General features: G+C 41.5%; 1 protein-coding gene across 1 annotated transcript in view; it reads right to left on the bottom strand.

Moving 5' to 3' along the window:
• Window positions 1-6: 6 nt before the first annotated feature.
• The window catches only part of LOC308296821 (calcineurin subunit B type 1), a 44,917-nt gene continuing 22,494 nt past the window's right edge, over window positions 7-22,429 (bottom strand). The window contains exons 3-6 of the mRNA XM_080740150.1: window positions 10,816-10,992; window positions 8,380-8,439; window positions 7,454-7,638; window positions 7-543 (exon numbers count right to left, since the gene is read on the bottom strand). Of these exons, the coding sequence (XP_080596276.1) occupies window positions 496-543; window positions 7,454-7,638; window positions 8,380-8,439; window positions 10,816-10,992 (470 nt within the window). The 3' untranslated portion in view covers window positions 7-495. The remainder of the gene's footprint in view (window positions 544-7,453; window positions 7,639-8,379; window positions 8,440-10,815; window positions 10,993-22,429) is intronic.

Genomic DNA, 22,429 nt, shown 5'->3' with positions numbered 1-22,429 from the left:
CCCCTGTCAAGCGACCCACAGATATACTGGTGTTTTTTTCTTCTTTATAAAAGACAAGAACAAAAATAAATATCAAAAATAACAATAAAAAAAGAAACAACGAAATATGAACAAGCCAACCAGCCTCTTCGCCATCTCCCTTCCTCATCCCATCCATCCATCTATCTATTTATCTATCTCTATCCATCCGTCCAACTGGAGATGCTCTTACAATTGAGAAGCAGCTGTCCTTCAGTCTGTTATTGAGAGGATTACAGTTCAATAACACTTCAAAGTTGACTTCACGAGGCTTGTGGTTTTTGGAAGAAAAAACAAACAAGTGGCTTCACAGAGAGAAGAGGAAGAGAGAGAGAGAGAAGAAAAGAGAGAGAGATAGAATACTTCCGTTGAGTTACACAGAGCGTTTGCCAGACGTCTTGAGCAGATCCTCAGAGATGGAGAAGAAAGCGAGTGTTGAGGAAGAGTAGGGCCGGGATTTGCAAGCAGGAGGCACGCTCACACGTCAACTACCATCTTTTTGTGTATATCAAGACCGCCAACCACCTAGGGGGAAGAGGCAAAGCATTTATGTAGAATCAACAACACAAGATGGGTTAGTGTTATGATCTGGTACAGTGCTACATCTAGTTTATATTATGATGTACAATATAGACTGTATCAAACACTTTAACATTAGTTAACATCCAATTTGGCAAGGCCTCCAAGTCTATTGCTGCACGATTTGAAAGAAATTATCAATTTCATCCCAGACTGACTCTCACAGATAATGTATCTGTGTAATATATCTTTCAAATTGAAAGGGTAATAAACATATTCATGTCTATTCCGCTTTCCCCAAAGAAATGAACAGGATACATACAATGCGAGTGAATGGAAACCTATTTCAGCATACAATGAGAGTGAATGGAGAGAGACAAGTGTTCCCTTCTCACTGATAAAGAATACTGACAATATCTGAACTTGTATCACGACCAAGTGGCTACAGTAATTAATTAAAAAGAAGGTCACACTCAGGTTTTATGTGGCCTTTTCGGTGTATGTAAATACTTGCAATAGACTCCTGACTGGCACTAGAAAGTGGGACCATATCACCTCTACACTGGCCTCTGTTCACTGGTTCCCTCAGACTGATTTTAAAGTCTGTGCCTTTCCTTTTTAAAGCCCTGAATGGACTAGCACCACCAAACTATTCTATCCCCTGGACACCTTTAGGACAATAGATCCTCTGGCCTGACTGAGGCCTCACCGTGAAACCTTTTAAATCAAGATTCAAAACCAGTGTTGGGCATTAACGAATTACTAATAATATATTACTGTAATATTATTACTTTTTCCAGTAACGAGTAGTGTAAGGTATTACTCTAAAAAAAATGGTAATATATAACGCTTTACTCCGCAAAATAAAAGCCTCGCTACTCCGTTACTAGCCATTTTAGCCGATTGCCGAAAAAGAACAGATCTACAAGACATCAACATACATCTAACAGAGATGCGATGTAGCTTGTAGATCAGTCATTTGCGCAGTGCGCACAGTTATGACGTGGCTTATGTCATGAGACCAGTCCAGTGTCAGCGCTGCGCTGCCTGTCACAGTCACAGAGAGAGCATAGCGTGCGACGCGCTTACATGAATGGGACATTTACAATCTACAAGCACTCCTCTCGGCCGCGGAGGGGTCCGTCGCGGGGGGGTCCGTCGCGCGGGGGTCCGCCCGACTCCACCGCGGAGGGGTCCGTGAGCTCAGCGGGACCACCATGGACCACTGCGGACTGAGTTGCTGCTGTTAGCCAGTTAGCGTAGCCTCTAGCCTTACATTAAGACGCTTTCTGCCGAGACTTTCGCATTGTGGGGCGAATGTCACAATGCGAAAGTCTCGGCAGAATGCGTCTTAATGTAAGGCTACGTGTCTGAGCCCAATAAGCCTCATGTCTGTTGTAAAATGTAAAACTACTCACCGAAATAGACGGTTTTAGGGAGTTGAAAGCCTACTTTCCTTAGTGGGAACACCCAGAGCCCCTGCACCTCACGTCTAAAATAGCCTAAACTTTTTAGGCAGAAAAGAAAATATGTAGCCTATTATTTAAAAATAATATAGGCAGGGGTCTTCAACAGAGCTGAGAGTTTTAAATGTAATAAAAAATAAGCAATGGGTTGGGTTATATATTATGTCTTAATTATTAATTGATTCGCTTGTAGGCCTATACCAAAATCCATTAAAAAAGTTTCTAACTGTTCCCAGGTCAAATATTGATGTGTGATTAAAATGTGATTAAAGCCTGCAATTATAATTTCTTTAATCGCATCTCAGAGACTCTTATTGTTCCAATAAATTGGATTCAGTTCTAAAAGGAGCTGTCTAAACAGATTTTGCAGTAAAAAAAAAGAAAAAGAAAAAAAAAGTAATATAACTTAATATATTACATATTACTCTTGATTCCAAGTAATAAGTAATATAATATTATTACTTTTTCCAAGGAGTAATAAGTAATAAGTAACGATTACTCTCCTAAGTAATATTGCCCAACACTGTTCAAAACACACCCTTTCTCCAAACTCTTCTCCATGTCTACGACACCCTCTTTTATTGTCTGCTTGTGTTGATGTATATACAGTAGGTTTAATTTTATTCTGTATTAACCCTCACACTTGACCTCCTGTTCTGTTATATATTTATAAAGCTTTATCAACATGTCATACAGAACTTTAGTCAACTCTGTTTTTTATGTGCTTTATAAATAAAACTGATATGATTAACCATGCCTAGTTGTACCATGTCTAGTCGGTCTGCATTAAGACCTGTCTTTAGTTAGAATAGATATTTGTGTCATTGTGAATGCCCGATATTGCCTCTGTCACTAATAATTCTCTCCATTCCAGTGTTTTGGCTGCAACACAGAACAGCGAGCAAGCCTAAGGTTGCTTACCCCTGGTTTAGAGAGAAAACAATTAAAAACATTCTGACTGACACATGCAACCTCCAGGCAAACCGAGAGCATGTTGCATATCTTCTCATGAATTCCATGCTTATTTATCTATTATTCCAAGATGTTTTTTTTTATATTTCCTTTGAGCATGGAACAATAGGATAGAAGATTCAAAGCATTAGAAAGTCAGTTTGGTAGGCATTTTTGTGGTTGACAATTTCTCTGAAACCATCTGACGTGTCTTGCATCCGGGTTTTGTCTGCAATCCTGTTTTGTCCATCTGGCGCGCGCGCGCGCACACGCACACGCACACACACACACACACACACACACACACACACACACACACACACACACACACACACACACACACACACACACACTATAAGAGCATCTTTGTTTGGCCATTGAAGTTGTGATAATTAGGTTTGGGATCGGCCCAGAGAATGATGAATGCACTGTATGTACTGTATGCACTACAACAGTAACAGTAACAAATGAAGTACTATCTCAAACGTATGAAAAAACGATTCTACTCTGCTTCTGAGGCTACTACTAACCCTCTGATCAAGTATTTTTAATTTCACAATTGTGTTATTTTTAGACACATTTGTTGCCATCTGATCCTCACACAGATCCGGGGCGCTTATAGCAAGGCGGTCTTAAATCATGTCTCACACACGCGTCCCTTGCATTTAAACCTTCAAGCGTTTGAACAGTGTTCCTTTGTTAAAACTGGATCTCATGTTCTTTTCAAGCCATCCTGAAAATACACTCCCGCAAGGACAAGAGCCTTTTTAGTTCAAGGCTCCAGAGATACAGCCGTCAAAATGTGGGCCCCTATGTCTGTCGTTAGAAGCGGGTGCCTTTCATTTATGGAAATGTTTCAGACCAAGACAAGTTCCTGGCCTACATGAGACGGTTATTATACAAATGATATATTGGGGGGCTGATATTTTCAACGAGGCCAAGGGAATCACATGTTCAGAGCCATTAGGGCTTGTGTCTGTCCGCAGACTGTCTCCAGGCTGTTCTCAACGCAAGAATGTTTTATGTTTTATTGCTCAACTTTTTACAGAAATGTTTTGCTTTCAACTGAGAGTGGGCAGTCCATTCCTCTTAGTATTCTTTCCATATTGAGACAGTAAGGAAGTTGAGTGGGAGACGGCATGAGCGGGGAGGCACATCATCAAGTCTCTGGCTGGATGAAAACCTAGGCGAGCTTGGGGAACATGTGGGTTTGGAGGCGGACGTTTTTAACCACTTAAGCCCTATACGCTTATTTGTATGATGACAAGCGACGAAACGCTTTAATGTAGATGTGCTATTTTTAACTATTTTGTGATTAGGGGCTAGGTCTAGCCTCATGCACTTTGACAACACCGACAAACTGATATTATGTACTGTATTAGTATATGAAATAGTATCATTGGAATCTAATCAATTCAATTCAAAGGAGCTTTATTGGCATGAAAAACATACGTTTACATTGCCAAAGTTAGTGTCAAAATATAATAAACAATAACATACTTTGCTGAATATCTTGCAGTGGTTACAAAAAAGATCCCAATCCTTTTTAGTAGTTTTTATTTTTGTTTTTTCTATTCATTTGGTCAATAAGGTACACAGAATGAGAGGCCTGCTCTGCCGGAAACATTGCGAAAAAAAGTTATGGCCATTTGAGCCATGGTGGCTCATCGAAAAAAAGGCGATGACTCATCACTTTTCACAGTTTTGTGGGGCCTTTTCTAGCCCAAGGAATGTTTTTCATGCAAAACAAATGCTTGCAATGGATTCAGAATCATGAAGAACCCCTAGTTTGACTCCTCACAGACTTTTTTCCTCCTGTATAGTGAAGTCGATGGGACAGTGAATATACAAATGGCCATAACTGTTTTTTCGCAATGTTTCCGGCAGAGCAGGCCTCTCATTCTGTGCACCTTATAACTAGTAAGACACCTGAGGGTGGAATGCGACCTCAGGGTGACATGCAACCTCGCCCTAAAGGGCGAGGTCGCGCCAATTCTTGACCATCTGGCCAACCACAGCGTTTCTCTGACGATTCTAGTTGTTGTCATTCTGGGGGGAGTTTGTTCATGTTTTTGTGAGGGTATCAACCCTAGGAGACACGGGGAGAACATGCAAACTCCACACAGAAAGGCCCTATCGTTCACACCCTAGGTTGGGTTGGCGATAGGGCCTTTCTGTGTGGAGTTTGCCTAAACATGGAGATGTGGTACAGAAGGACTCATATATGGGCATAAAAAATCACTTCCTGTACAGACAGTCAGACAGCCAGCCATTGACTCCGACCTAACAATGGCTACTGTCTATGACGGTAGTTCCATATGACATATTGGACTAGACTATCTCCATATATAGTGTTATCCACATCTCCATGTTAGGACTCATATATGGGCATAAAAAGTATGTCATGTGACATCACTTCCTGTACAGACAGTCAGCCATTGACTCCGGATTAACAATGGCTACTGTCTATGACGGTAGTCCCATATGACATATTGGACTAGACTATCTCCATATATAGTGTTATCCACATCACCATGTTTAGGCCAAACAGATTCGCTCCATTTCTCCATGTATATGTCCAAATGCCCAACGTTGAGCTTTCTATGACGGTAGTCCCATATGACATGATGGACTGGACTATCTCCATATATAGTGTTATCCACATTTCGTGTAGCCGCCCTGTACAGGAAGTGATGTCACAACTCGCTGACATCACACTGACATCACAGAGGTTACGGAAGGAAGGAAGGAAGGAAGGAAGGACACTCAAGCGACACGGTTCTTCATGCGACCTTCGGTCGCAATGACCAAATGGATAGAAAAAACAAAAATAAAAGGTATTTCGTGACGTCACAGTCTTTGAGCTTTTGGGCCTGTGGCTCCCCGACTATTTGTGCTGGTTAATGATTCAAACTCATAAGGGGGCTCTGCATGCAATGAATAAACAACAGATTTTGGCTGTCTATATGGTCTAAAAAGGCATAGCTATTCAGCCAGTACACATTTTGGGCCCCAGAACCAGCTGGGAGAGATCCTAGTTGATGAAATGCTCGCACCATAAAATGACATCACAAAGAGCATAATCGCCAATCAGACAAGCCTCTCCACAATTACTCACCTCAGTTAGTTTCTAACACTAAATAGTCCCCCCAGGAATCCGCGATTCCGCGATCGCGGTATTTATCGCAGAATTCGCGACCACCCGCGGAATTCTCGGCCATTCGCGGACTTTTCTGACGTCCGCGGAATAACGGTCGCGAGTGGCAGCAGAGCGGCGGGAGTAGTCATTACTACTATTATAAAACGATGTGTACATGGTCTGGCCAGTGGCAACCTCATACAGAGCCTGGGGGAATAGCTTAGCTTCCCTCCTGCTATAGTTGCACTGACGCTGTATTGGTCCGGTCCCACATTCGTTCCTGACAGAAACTGTGTCCTGAACTATAGTTCCTCTCTATGCCTCTATGGTCCTGGCAATAACAATGCAGAGGAGAATAAATAAATATTACACCCATACTAGGTAGTAGGTAGGCTATCCTCTAAAATGTGGTTATTATTGGCAGGGTTTGCATGACAATATAGTCTTTGCAACAGAAAGTAATTATTAAAAACAATAACAATTAAAAAAAATATAGATTTAATATTAGATTTTTATTCTCAAAAATGATTATTTGATTATTCTAACTACTAATTACAATTAATTGTAGCTATTTCATGAAGGGTTTTACTTGATTATTAGAACTATATCATTTTTCACTTGATAACTGGTCATTTTAGGTTGTTTTTTAATGTCCGCGGAATCAAGAATTGTTCACCACATAATTCCGCAGAATCAGGATTGTTTTCCGCGGAATCAAGAATTTTTCTCCGCGGATTCCTGGGGGGACTAACTAAACATAACTCATCCGACACTAACTCTTAAATAGGTTGCCAGGAAATCCTTAAGACGTCTGGGAACGTCTTACCTGGTTGCCATGGTTACCAGGTAAACAGGTGCCAAATAGGGTCTGTTTTGGTGCCAGGTGAGCAAAAACACTACATTTCCCATCAAGCTTAGCGGCCGATCCGGCCGTAAGCATTACCTCATTCAGATCTGTTGCTTAGTGCTCCATTCTCGTCACTGTTTCAAAACCCTATAGGCATTGCATGTAAACAGGAACCATGTTATTGTCTCCTGGCTTTGTCAGATTTGGTCGCGGTTTGGATTAAACTTCACCACCCTAAAGATCACATGTGTGCCTGTCATGCATGGCGATGTTCGCTAGCACAACGCACACGCCGGTAAGTGCGCCGGTAAGCATTTAATATCAGCGTGCAATGTGTTAATAACATAAAGGCCATGGAATATGGATCTATAACGCATCCAAGTTTGCCTATATTCTTCAAAGCCTTTGACATCACACTTCAAAGTCAGCAATTTCCTGCCCTTTGAGATTAGACTTCAATGTAACAACAACAATATCCCCGTGGGCTGACAGACGGATGGCAGACAGACTTACTGCACAGAACTCTTCAAAGGATATCCTGCCGTCTCCATCCTTGTCAGCGTTGATGATGGTCTTATCCACGATCTGCTGCAGCTGCGTGTCCTTCAGGTTGTTGCCAACCATCATCTTGAGCACCTGGAAGAGCTCGCCGTTGGAGATGTAACCGTCCTTGTCCATGTCATAGATTCTGAATGCAACTGAAGGATGAGGATGGACGGGGCAAGAAAGAAAAAAAGAAAACAAAAGCAAAAACAGAAGTGAAAAGGAAAAACGGTAGATAAAAAAATCAAATAATTAATCACCAGTGACATGATATGACCATAACATACTTAGCAGCCTTTTGTATATGGAAGAGAAAAGAAAAAGTCACCTTCACGCTGTTCAAAGACAGTTCCAACAATAAATAAAATGTTTTACTTATTTTCTCAAGGTACTTCTCCTCCTTCGTTGGTTGAGTGGAACGTTGAGAGGAACACAGAACAGGGGAGACACAGGAGAGAAAGCTCCGGCGAGACTCAAACCCCCACCAGCAAGTGACACATGTGGCTCCAGAGGTGGCAGGGTTAGGGACAGGAAACGGGTTATGGGCTGTGATAGAGGCTGGGGTCAGTGTTAACACGGGTAATGGGGGGGTGTGTTGTGTTGGGATGGGGTAAGGATTTTGGGTTAGATTGGTGGTAGAGGTTGAGTTGGGTTTGTGGAAGGAGCTGGGGTTGGTGTGGATTTGGGATTATGTCAGGGGGAGGTTTGCGTTTGGCTGGATTAGGGTTATGGCCTGGGGTTTTATTTAGGACTTGGATGGGGTTTGGGTAAGGGGACCAGGGTGGAAATGGTTTGGCAATGGTGTTAGGGAGTCCCAACCACTGAGTGCCACCTCTGTCCACATGTGTTTTTTAAGGATTCTTTCAAGGTGGCAGAAGATTTGCAGCTCTACTTACACCGAAGCTTCTGTTCCTTGTCCCCCTTGACGCTGAACTGTGAGACTCCTTCGATGAACTCTGGGAGGGGAAGAGTGACAGTCAGTAACATTTGCTCTAGGAAAAGGGACATTTGTTTTTGTTGAGCTGGGATTCATTTAGTACCTACTAGCTTTTAACCCATTATAAAAATGTTCAGTTAACTCTTTTAGTGCCACCCGTTCACCACTAGAGGGTGCCCCAGGTGCCATAGAAAATCCCATAGAGATATGCTGGTATATGCAGAAGCCCTGCAGCCATGACTTGCCTGAACACTTTCCTTTGTGCATGTACAGGAAGAGGATGAAGTTAGCTTGAAGTTAGCTATTGGCTACCAAGTATTTTAGAAGCCTTATTTTCGTCAACTTAGCCATGATTAAACCTTGCACACCTCATGCATGGGAAAAAAACAGAGAAGAATGAGCTCTAAAAAATCCAATGCAATCCTGGATTGCATTGGAGTGGATTTGTGCAGTTTGTTCACAGCTTTCAAACAAAAAAATCCGATTGGAAATCCGTTCAGGCATTCTTGAGATAATCGCCATTATGTTTTACATGTTATGTAAACAAACATGGCTGCCCTGTATGTTAGATGGGGTTGTATGGGGGTGGAACATGCAAAATCGCGATTGAAATCATGTTCACTAGATTTGATGGGGTCCAAAAAAAAAAAAAAAAAAAATTATTTTTCAATTTTTTTTTTTTTTTTTTTTTTCAAAAACCGAATTTATTCGGTTTTGGCATATGTAATACGTTTTAAAAAACCGAACTTTTTCGGTTTTGGCACTGGATGAGTTAAAATGTTGTTGAACTTTAGTAGAACCTTTGGTTTGTAATTGTAAAGATACCTTCCATGATATAAGTCAAAATATTGTCAATCATCTTTATCAGTTGTTCCTGTGCTCTGAGTGGGGTCTACTTACACTTATAGGTAACCATACAATTTGTTCCATATGTTTACTGACATAATGGAAAGGGAATGAAGGAAGTCATTTCACATTCCCCTTTGAGACCCGTTTCTTCAGGCAGAATGAATGGTGAGAGAAAAAATATATATAATTCCATGTTCCCCACTCACAGATCACTGCTGCAACAGATACAGATCATTTAGTTCAATATTTGGATTTGCAGTGTATATCATGGCCAGGCACCTAAAAAACCAAAGGATGTGTTATACCAAAGTTAAACATCATTTTTAAAGTAATGCAAAGGAACTTAAAAAAATGGGAATTCCTGGAACAGGATATTTTATTCATTCTAAAAACAAATAGCCCTGAAAAGGCAATATACAAAGATTTGATCAATTAAATCAATATAAATTCTATACAAAAAATATAAAAAAGCACTAGGCACCACCAATAACCACTTTTAAATCATTAGTACTGCAATGCAGATATAATGCACTAGAGGTTCGCACTTCCAGTTGAGGTGAAAGAGAAAAGTTGTGAGCTAACTATTAGCTATTTTTGCGTGTGTGTGTGTGTGTGTGTGTGTGTGTGTGTGTGTGTGTGTGTGTGTGTTCTGGCTACGCCCCCCTCGGTTGAAATTGGATCCGCCGGTCCCATAGCTGGGAATACGAGCCAATGGACGGCGGTCACCATGGCAACGGGGGGCCAATGATAGAGTTATGGGCGGTATTCCTTACGTTCTACCAACACCGTACGCTCTACCTATGAGTTGAAGTCGATGTAAAGGGGGCGTGAATGGGCTTGGAAGTGGGATGCGGCTCTTAGAGGAATGTATATATAAGATTGTAATGCAGACACAAAGAGGACAAAGAGAGTGTACGCGCGTGGCCAAAGTCCCTGGTTATCGAGATCTTCTTTTGTTAATGATGTTGTGTGATTAATGTTTGCCAAAACCCTAAAGTGTTGAGCCTTTCTCAGCCTAGAGGACATTTGGCTTGTTTTGCAGCACCATTTATTAAGTGCTGGGCACAGGTCCATTTTCTAATTCAATGGGCTCAGAAAATGGACAGACCAATACCAAAGGTTTCTTGTATGCAATGCATAGAAATTGTAACTGTTAGGGGGAAAACAATCCAAGTCAGCGCTCTCCTGAAAAATAAGACAAACCATATTTTCAATTATAGTTACTGTACTGTTGTGTCCACAGACAACATGCAATCCCATATTGTGAATATGCATGCTCTGCATTTAAAGTAAAAAAAAGAAAAAGAAAAAGAAAAACTGAAATAAATGTTATCCAACATAGAATAAACATACAATAAAACTGATTTACTAACTTTATTTAGTATACTATAGACCCATAACACTTGTGGTTTATATTTATATGGTTTATGTTTATATTCAAATGTAACTGGGATGGGGAAGAGTGAGAGGGAGGTGGGGTGTGTGTGTGTGTGTGTGTGTGTGTGTGTGTGTGTGTGTGTGTGTGTGTGTGTGTGTGCTTGCGCACCTTTGAAGTCCACCTCCCCATTCCCATCTGTGTCGAATATGTCGATGACCCGCTGAACCAGCGGGTTCTGTTGGAGCTCTGGAAGGGACATGAACTCCTCCACACTGAGCGAGCCCGAGTTATCTAGGTCGAGTTTCTTAAACCGCTTCCCTAGCCTTTTAATCTCATCAGCATCGACTGGGGAGAGAGAGAGAGAGAGAGAGAGAGAGAGAGAGAGAGGGGAAACATATGGATGAGCAGAAGTGAGCTTAGATCAACATAAAAAAAACACATTAGTCTTTTGCGAAACAAACAATCCCTCAAGATTGGGGCCAAAGAGTTGCAGTCACCACAATGCATGTAGGCCTACAGTATGCAGAATATTTACGCCAGAAGAGCACGTGCGCACACACAGCCGCCCTTCACTTGCACCTGCTCATACTGTAGTTATCTATTACAACACCCGTAGCTGCATGTGGGTCAAGGACAACAACTTGCGCAGACCCGAAAACCAGCTACAGAACTGAAACTGTGACCCAAGTTCAACAGGGAAGCTCCAACCCTCCCCAGCACACTTACATCTATTTGTGTCCCTTCGTCCAGTCTGCCCAGCTGAGAGCTGGGTCCTCTGTACTCCTGCCATTTCCAATGGCACTAGCTTTGCTGGTCTCCGCTTAACAAATGGCAATAAGGTGGTGGTGGGAGGGGGGGTAATCCAGAAGCAATCAGAAGAGCTGTTAAATAGTATATAAGCTCATTCACACATGGTCACATACCTCAGCCAACCAGACGTACAATGCCTTGCTCTAATCTGCCATCTCCAAATGATATATAGGTTATTTATTCATCTTTACACCTCACTGACAGAGGGAGAGACTGGAATGACGGGGCATGAAAGAAAATGGATGATGGCCAAATTTAGAGGACTGACAATTCGATTAATTCCTCTTCTGTCAGTGTATCGTATTGTACCGTAGCGTAGACTATCCTATTACATCCTATCCTATTCCAACTTTACCGGAGTCAACTTTATTACGCACTATATAAAGGGGGAGGGGGGGGGGGGTTCAAAGAACTTGAGTGAAACTACGGGCATAGACGGCCCCTCTCCTGGCCCTTATAAATGCCTCGATATCATGACGTCCCCTCCTTTTCCCCTCTCTGATTGGGAGAGGGGAAAGCATCGGGAGCCAATGAGACGCTTGCCATCGATAGGGCTGGCGGAACCCATCAATGAAAAACTGAGCTTGCTCAATCTTTTTGCGTTGGTGGTAAATCCTCCATTGTAGCATGGACCTCTGTCTAGTATGCTACAGTGCAGAACTTCCAGAAGCAGGCCTAAATTACCCAGAGACATATTTCCGTCGCACATTTGAACTAAATACCATCTCTCAATCTCAACTCTCAATTCCTATAGCCTACTAATGGACTCCAAAGCAAAGCTAGTAATAGTGCTTGGTGAGAGAAATCATTGCATGATCGCACCACACCAAGAGGAAATATCTCCGGTTGCCAAGTGAGTTAGTGAAACAAGTGACCAGGTCTATGAAAACAAGCCCAAACGTTTCACAACTTGAGCTCGATTACATTAGTTATTTTCTAAAAGAATGTTGAAAGCAAGGCCAAATAAGCAACCACACTTCAGAAACAAGCCCAAACAAAAGCAACCAGCAACTAGAGACTTATAATGAGCAGACCTAGCAACACTGTCAAACCAGCGTCTGCCAGCTGTCTGAATGTAATGTTCGTCGCCCGACTTTTAAATGCCAAGTTTGCCAACTAATGCCAGCAGACTACAACAGACTGGCAGTTTGGAGCCGTTGGAAGTAGGCTGTTTGGTGTGGAGACTAGGGATGGCCAACGGTTAACCGTTACCGCTAAACCGATAAGAAATTGGTTACCGGTAAGCACTAACGGTCAATTTTGACCGATAAAAAAGAAAAGAAAAAGGAAATCAACCCATGTGTCACACCAAAAGCCCCGTACACCAATATCTACGCAACATCAAGTCATCAACCATGCAACTATACGCGCTGTGGTCACACATTTCTGGGACACCAATGTCTGTGTAACATCGAGCATTCACGCAACTGCGAGTCTGCGACGCGAGTCGTACACGCTGACTTATTCAACAAATGCTCCGTCGTCGATTGGATTTTACAAAACAGACCCCGTCACATTGAATCCCGTTTAAGAAGAGCTTAAAACACAACTTTCTAATGTTACATGTTGATGACGTGAGGAACGCTAAAGTCGTCTTGGTTACAGAGTAGGATATGCGAAAATAACAAAGCTGAGCTCAGAGTCGCAAATTCAATGATCGCTGCATCAGCACACACAAAACACGGGCGAGAGAGAAGAAAATTAATGAAATGGACATCACGTTTAGCCGATTCAACCATTCCAAAAGTTATACGATTGAAAGTTATTGTTCTACATACGAGCATCTCGCTGCGGCTGTTTAGTTAGGCGATAGCCTGGGAGTGCACAGAATGTTAGAGAGGCATGGGCTGAATGGCCTTTTGGTGGACAATTCTGTTGATAAAAGTTAAGGGCTCCAGCCCCCTTTGCTGTATGTGCGCACGTGCCTGGCGAAAGCGCATCACATTACAGACTGATCATTTCAATGCCACCGTTTCTTTGCAAAAACACATTTCTTTTAGAAAACATTTGTATTCTTGTTTCTCCTAGTTTTATTGTTTGTAATGTGTAAATATGGCACTTTATTATGGGGAAAAACGGGTGTATTTTCCTTTTTTAAATCGCTAAAATAGCGCATTTTTGAACACATTTCCTTAACGCATTTTTGTAGACATTTCCTTAACGGTTAACGGTTAATTAACTGATAAGGCCTTTCGGTTATCGGTTAAGAAAAAATCTCCATTTGGCCATCCCTAGTGGAGACACCTTGTGGAGACTTTGTGTCCACTAGCACCATTAACCAAATGAATGTGCACAACCTTCACTTTTGAACAGGCCTAAAAGTGTACCCTTTTGGGTCCATTCAGGTCCATTTGTTCACTTAAGAGTTAAATTAGCATATTTTACCGTGACTGTTGACAGCTCATGGCTGAGAAATATTTCAGTACAGGGCCTTACATAATCTCCTAGGTCACTGTATGGAGTTTACAGTACCTTCTACAGTCCATTTGCAGAGAACGCAAGGCCTAAAATGTTATTGCCTGCATGAAATGCAGCGTGTGACAAAGTGATTACCGTATGTGTTAATGTTCCTGTCCCAGCTAGTGTGGATGAATACAGAATCCACTAATGCAAATAATCATGTGTGTAGTAGCGAGATGTTTTAGTTTAGGAGGAAAGGCTATTAGTATGACATTTGAGTCATTCATTACACAGGTGTTTTTCATGATTGTTCCAATACTAGTTCATGCCCGTTCAAAGATATGAGCACCCAGCATGTGCAGAGTTTGGGTTATGCGCTGTGCACTGCACACACACACAGTATATCAGGGGTAAGGGCGGCTCCCACAAAACTGTGAAAAGTGATGACTCATCAATAAACCATAATTTTATGGGGGCTGTTTTTAGCCCAAGGAATGTTTTTTGTGCAAAACAAATGCTTGCAATGGATTCAGAATCATTAAAAAACCCTAGTTTGACCCCTCACATGCTAAAGCATATTTATTTTGTTATGTTTTATCCTGTATATTTAATTTAATGGGACTCCAACTTTCATCAGCTGTAGCGGATTCTCCTAGGGAAACTGAATTTCAGTCTTTGTGAGATGTGTTACTACAACTTACTAGACACCTTTACAAACACATTGGTGAAGAAATGTTTTTGTAAGGAATTTATTCCAGGATTTGACACCATTTCTTAACACTTATGTTGCAATGATTTTTTCCGGCCAATGTCCCGCGTTGCCATGGTTACCATAGACTTCCATGTAATTGTGCAATTGTGTAAAAAGTGCACGCCCATGCCTAGATGATGCACCACGTGTGTGCAGGCTGTTGACAGCTTTCAAACAAAAAAATCCGCTTGGAAATCCGTTCAGGCATTCATGATTTATGAGCCATTATGTTTTCTTCAGATGTAAACAAACATGGCTGCCATGTTTGAAAGAATGGGTTGGTATGGGGGTTAAACATGCAATTTCGCGATCGCGATCATGCCTAACACATTTCTGGAGGTCCAAATTTTTTTTTTGAAAAAATTTCTTTTGAAAAAACGATTTTTTTTTTTTTTTTTTTCAAAAACGGCCCAAACTCGGGAAACTCGGGGTTGGCACAGCACTAGTACCAATACAAACTCGGGAAACTCGGGGTTGGCACCAGATGTGTTAAGATATCCCCTGACTATGAGGAATCGAATAGAATTGAACTCAATGGGCGCAGTCTGCAGCTGCCCTGCTCTTTTCTGTCACCCTATTACTTTGAATGGTGTCCTCAAGCTCAATTGGACAAACGAAAGAATTATATGTGAAACAAAATGTCAGACATGAGTCATGAATGAACTACTTAGTGCACAGCACACATGCCATGTACAGTATATATCATGGGTTCATACCATGTATGTCCTGGGTTCAAGAAGTGCACATACCATGTATGCCCAAGGTTCATATCCGACTAAAGACCTGGGTCACATTTCCCCCTCACTTTATTTCCCCCTTCTCTCCACTGTGAATTATTGCTGAAGATGATAAATGATATACCATTGCTAGTTTAGCATTAGGCTACCATAAGATAGTAAGTGGGATGTACTCGTCAGGGATGTATAATTAATCGTTCATCATATCGGTATTGGCAGATATATGCAAGATAAATGCAATATCGATCAAATCTTTATCTGCAAAATAAGGCTGATATATTTATCCAATATTGTATTTTTTTATATTCACGCGCAAAGCGGTACATAGTATCTCTACAGTCATGTCATCAAAATGCATCTGTCCCATCTAGCGCCACCATCTGGCCAATTATTTAAATACACATTTTTGGACACTGCTCCTACAGATTTTGCCCTAAAATCACGCAAAGCGGTACACAGTATCTCTAAAGTCATGTCATCAACATGGATCTGTCCCATTTCCCATATTCCATCCTGATTGGCTACCATTGCCTACTAAAGTTTGTGTATGCGACCTGATGGTCGCTTATCTCCCGATTTAGGGAGTCTTAACTGGTTATTCACGTGAAGCTGAATGACTGACTGCTGCAGATTCAATCAGTGTTTTTTGGGGATGCTTTTAAAAGAGTAACTGTAGAATGAATAAAAGTTAGCAACTTGAATTTCTTTTGAATAAATATATTATTGGGGGGGGGGGTAGAAAGTGTAGAAAGACAGGAAACAGGCAGAGCGTCACATGCATGCATCAAGGGGGCTCACAGTTATTACATCTAAATATCAAAACATGTGAAGTGAACAAGTAACCAATAGATCTGCATAATATAACCAGCATTTATCAAAATACGTGACAAGAAGGGGTACAAGAAGAGAGGAGTGCTAGGGGGTAGGGGTGAGAATATTTCAAACTTCGATGGGAGAGAGTCTGCAGTCCCGACCGCAAGGGGGAGATTATTCCACGGCTTGCCTGGGAGCCAGGAGGGAGAAGAGTCTAGGACATGTGGAGCGTTGGCCAGGGTGTTTTAGTCAGGGGTGTCACACCACATTCTGGGCCCTGGGTACAAGGATGCACTGCGTGCCCCCCATGAATGTTCTTCACAGGGGGAGGGGGTTTAACCCATTTAGACTGGAAACGCATTATTATGCATTATTTTGTGCTTCTATTGAAACATAGCAAATATACAAGCTCACAGTGCGGCACAGAGTGCCGTGCTGGAAGCTTGTAGATCTGACATTTATGAAAAATCATGAAGATTTGAGTATTTCAATATTACTTTGAATATTTCAAATCCCTTTAAGTTTTTTCTATGTTTTTTCTAAGTTTCTATGTCAGTGGTGCTCAAACCTTTTCATGTCAAGGACCCCCAAAATGATATGTATTTGGCCACGGACCCCCCATCTCAAAATATTTAGTTCCAGGGACCCCCCAGCAGCAAAATCTGAGTTACAAATGTTCGCTTAAAAAATACATATTCAAAGATTTGCACATATTTTCAGAACTTTTCAAAAATAGCAGATCTACAAGCTCACAGAGAGGCACTCGGTGCTGCGCTGTGAGCTTGTATATCTGCTATTTTTCATATAGCTAAAGTATAAAACAATTAAGGCCCCTCCACCTTGGGCCCTAGTAACTCAGTCCCACTTTCCCCCCCTTGTGACGGCCCTGGTTTTAGTTAAGGTTCAAACGGACAGCCTGTCTTAACTGATCTAATTGAGCTGAAGGTATGGGGGCGCCATGCCTGTGATTGCCTTTCAGGCCATCTCCAGTGTCTTGTACTGGGTGCAGGCAGCAACCTCAAGCCAGTGAAGGGAACTCAAACGGAATATTCCTCTGCATGCGTTCCAGACAGCCAAATGCCAAGTGGTGAGATAACTTGGGCACGTCACAAAGATCTATGATGGGATTTTAGGTGGTCATAGAATCTGGTACAGGTTTTTTGAGCATCTATTATTGCCACAGGGCAGAGAAGGGTAGACATGGAAAAGCTTGCTCTGGCAATTAGCCTACAACCACCTGACCTAACAAACAATCAGCACAATTTACAGAGACACCCCCTTTTTGAGTTAGTAAAACAAGTGAGTCACAGCAAGAAGTAATGTGTTGTCATTCATATGAAACATTGTACTATAAAGCAATGATCCGGAGACCCAGAGGGGTGATTACAGTGGTTCCAGGGATCCCCAGCCAATTGAGGAGTACCGGTACTTTCATTTCAGATCAATTCACAACACAATGTTTCAAAATCTCCACTATGAATCTACTACCCATGCATGATTGTGACATTTTTACTATTCAAATTTAAACCAAAAACATAAAATATTTCAACATATTTCATATCATGGTCCCTTGGACAGAATTGTTTGAGATTTCCATGGCCGAATAAAAGTGACATGAAAAAGTTTGAAAACCCCAAACAAAATACTGATTGTTGAAGCCCCTCAGTGACCTTCTGCAAAGTATGCATGTTCGAGTGGTAACAAAACCTTGTTCATTTGATTTGAGTGTCTGTATTGCAGTCAACATAGGACATCGCCCTTCCCGGAACCATGAAACTAGTGTGCATGCTACTGTAAATGTAATCCACTTAATCTCATCAACTGACATCCTATATTATGTATAAATGACTTTTTAAATGTAGTGTTTTCTGGGAAGGGTTCTTAAGGTCAAAGGGTAGCACTTCCCATAAGTTGCATGAAGTGTTTCTGATGTTGATGATGTAGCCGAGAAGGATTTAGGAGTAGGACAGAGAGATATTTCCAAATTCTTTACCGGTAATTTTGCAAACCAAGTTCATTTGAAGGTAACGCATTAGAACTATTGTGAAACGCCACCTGTTTTTTTTTATTTTAAATCAAAGCCTAACATGAGAGGGAAACCAATTTTCCAAACCTAGAGGCAAGGGAACATATTCAAAATCCATTATTAATTTGGTTGCATGCATGCCCTAGTCCAAGGTGAAAAAAAGAAAGAAAAGGCGGGGAAGAAGGGGAGAAAAACACAGCCGTACACAAGAACTGTGCACACGGTGAAATTCCTAGTGTTAATTTATGCCGTTGCAAGTCAGAGAATGTACAAAATGTAACCGAATTGACCTGTAACACTAGCAATCTTTACAGTGCACAGATATAATATCAAATGCGATCAGCAGCAACCCATTTTCAGACACTACACACCAGGAGAGAGGCTCCTCACAGCTCTGTTCTAATAACTGGCTCTGAGGGAGACCCAATGTAAGTGTGAAATTATTATCATCTCACAGACTCCACTGCAGAGCACACACACAAACACCACTTGTGCGGAAAGGCTGTATGCACCCTCAACTGTGTTACTAAGCAACTAGAACGCACCATTTCCCCCCACACACACACACACACACACACACACACACACACACACACACACACACACACACACACACACACACACACACACACACACACACACACACACACACACACACACACACACACACACACACACACACACACACACACACACACACACACACACACACACTAAAGAAGGAGGGGAGCACGGTAGGCAATTGTTCACACATGAAGTATACATGAAAACAATGCAGATGACAGTGATACACGACGCACGCACGCACGCACAAAATGAGCCTGTCTTCTAAATAAAAAGGCCTTTCAGTTTTTTTCATCGTATGATGTCTATGACTGTCTGCTTAAATGCAAGGTCTTTCCATCCAATTTCCAAGTGAATTATAAACAAACTAATACAATATATATATACTGTATAACATGAATCCAACGGTTTCCAACGTGTGAGGACATTTCATTTAACCCTGTAGACCTCAGAAAACGAATGAGGGACCTCACCATGGCAACCATGTCTAGAACTGCAAACAACTGAACAAAGTCATCTATTGGCTGCTTATTTTGCAATATCTGAGAAATGACAACCAGCACTGACCAGTTACCTAAATATCCTTGCAATCGCCATTCAAAGTCCTTTAGCTTTTTATTAAACCGGGCATTTCCAAAACGTCATTAAGTAATTTGCCATTGTCAGCATCATCAGCCCTCAACAGCTTTTGCAGCACATTAGTGTGGACATGTGACTGCATTAACTCTGCTAACCTGCACCAAAGATGGAGGCAGGTTAGTGATAATTACAGCCTAGGTCCTAATGCATGAGCGCATGGCTCAGTATTCTATGAAACTGACATGATGTGACACCGTTACCGAGCCAGTAGTCATTTTCACTGAGGAAATAAAAGGTTTATTCTAGCAAACTGATTGGCAACAACAACTAATCTAAAATATATCAGATTAGAGTAGGCCTGTCCTCTAAAAATCTACGAATCGACGCGTTGTTTTAAGCACCGGGAATCGACGGCAATTGTTTGAGTCGAGGCGAAAATATATATTTTTTTATATCACCAGTTACCAGCCTACTACTGTGGTGCACTGCTGGACTGGTGTCATGTACTTCCAATTGAGAGAAGTAGCAATTGGTGAACAGTTATTTATTGTCTCGCACCAGCGTAGGGGTGAAAGTGAGACGGAACGGCCAGAACCGCCGCTTCGTTAAAACATTCGGAGCCGGGAAGGTGTTCCGTTAAGAGGAGGAAGCACGCTGTCAAAATCCCATATTAAATAACCTGCCACAGCACAAACGCACGTCCACGAAGTAAACAATCTGCTGAAGTCAAATTAACATACACAAGTGTAGGCTACAAGTTACATTTTCTAATTAAAGTGCTTCTGAATTGTTCCAGTGTTGTAATCCAAGATGAATGATTGTGTTTCGCTGTGTTTGCGTCCATGACATGTCCACACTGCTGGCTCTAGCTGGGTGCTGTGCCTCCGCCTGTTTATGATCCGTTTCTGAAATGAATCCGTTCTCGACACTGACTCATTACTCTGTCAGTGCTCTGTGTCCCGCAACTGCGGACTGGATCCCATCGTTCATTTAAAAGAGCCGTTCAAGAGAGCGGAATCGTTCACGAATGTCTCATCTCTACTGCACGCTGCCGAGAGACGAGGCAGAGTTGAACAGCGGAGATGTTTTATTTGTTTTAACGGTGTGTTATAACTCTATGGTTGTACACTGCTATGAAGATAACGTTTGTGCTCGCGCACCGATATCACCGAAAACACTGTGTATTCAATTCATCTTAATGTATTATTGTATTATGTTGACGTGGTTTAAAGCAACACTTTTTTTTTTTTTTTTTTACTCAAAGTACACTATAAAACGATTCGTCGACGCGTCGGAATGAACCCCTCGAGTCGAATCGACTTCAAAAATCCTGAGTCGAGGACAGGCCTAGATTAGAGTATAGTAGATGTATTGAGGTACACGTATATAAGATAATAGGGCTAGCCTGACCTACCTATTTGGATATTAGTTTTGGGGACTGTACCGTTGGTACGAACAGGTTAAATTTCACCAAGTTAGCGTTCACCAGTGTTAGTTTTACTGAGGTTAGGGTTAGGGTTAAGGTTAGGTTTAGGCATAGTTGTACTGAGGTTAGGGTTATGGTTAAGGTTAGGTGGTCGGACCAAAGGGAGTTCAAACCAAGGACATGTTACAGTACCTTTGTTTTTACAAATTTTACCTGAATATGCACAAAAAGTTGTCAACTCATAATCTCTCAATCTGTCAGCACTATTGCCCTAAACATGTAGTGTTGTTGTTGTTTGCAGGAATAAACACAGAAGCACCCGGGCGGAAGTGGACTAGTAAGAAAGGGGAGGAGCCAAATCGAGTTCCTTTTTCTACACAAAAAGGAGGCGGTGCCCCCAGAGGTAAAAACTATAAATAATATATTTTTCCTTTCTACCGAATGGGTTCCCAGATTGACCTTCTTTATTACGTTGTTGGACAGCACACCCATAACTCAGCATGTGTGCGATTGAGAGAAACTGTCCTCTGCGTATCTCGGGAATCAACAGCCCGATTCCACTAACTTAGGACTGTGATCAACTCAGTTGGATAGGCGGTTGTACAGAAACGCTGATCTGACTAATATGTCCATATAGGCATAATGGAGATCAGGTTGTCCAGAACTGCCCATTTATCTGATATTCCCGTGTAAGGGCATGCTGATACATGGGCAATTGGGCATAAAGGGAAAAGAAAAGATACATAGCTCTTAATATATGGGAATAAAAGGAGAAAAGGAATGCAGTTTCAGAGATCTCCTATATGGGCATATAAGGGACAGACAAACATACGGGTACTCACAATCACAATGGATACAACTGGTCAACAGGTACTGCATTATCAGGTGGGGCATGCCAAGCATGATGTCATGATGCAACTTACATCATTCTAGAGTAGGCCGCCGGTACCCAACGGGCATCGCTCTAGTAATATTAAATAACTATTTGGGAATATTAAATATTTGGGGTTGTTGAAAGAAGGACCACAGTTTCCACTCTACAAATTACCACTGAGACAGATTACTGGCTATGGTTTTAAAACCTGACATCAAATTATACTGAGAATGTTCTTAAAAATCACTACACTGTAGTTTAAGCACACTGGTTTTAACTAAAGTGTATTCACACAGATGTAATTTGGCTACAATTTTTGTTTCTAGTTTTGTGTCGATTCATTTCAGTGCACAATAAATTACTATTATGAAACAATAATATTCCTATTGTTTAGAACAAATATTTGGAGCTCCCTTTGGAAACTCCAAGGAATATATGAAGCCTGTAATATTGTATACATAATTACATCCGGACCAGCCCTAGAAGATATGACAAATACTGCACGCTTGAGTCACATTATGAGCAGATACAGAACAATGGCTATCCACAGAAATAAATGTCCATTTATAGAACAACAAAAATCACAAATGTTTACAACTGTTGAAGAATGAATAATCGCCTACATGATGAATGAATATTCATCAACAGGTCAAAAATATAGCAATTTCAGTCTCCAAAGTTCATATTGTAGGCAAAGATCTTAAAATAGTCGTACACAGTATGTCTAGAGTCATGTCATCAACATGGATCTGTCACATTTAGCGCCACCATCAGGCCGATTTTTAAATGCGACCTGACGGTC

This window comes from Nannobrachium achirus (assembly GCF_963921795.1).
Source record: "Nannobrachium achirus genome assembly, chromosome: 13".
NCBI lineage: Eukaryota > Metazoa > Chordata > Actinopteri > Myctophiformes > Myctophidae > Nannobrachium > Nannobrachium achirus.
The sequence above is the reverse complement of the archived record's forward strand: the minus strand, read 5'-3'. Positions and strand labels throughout refer to the sequence as shown.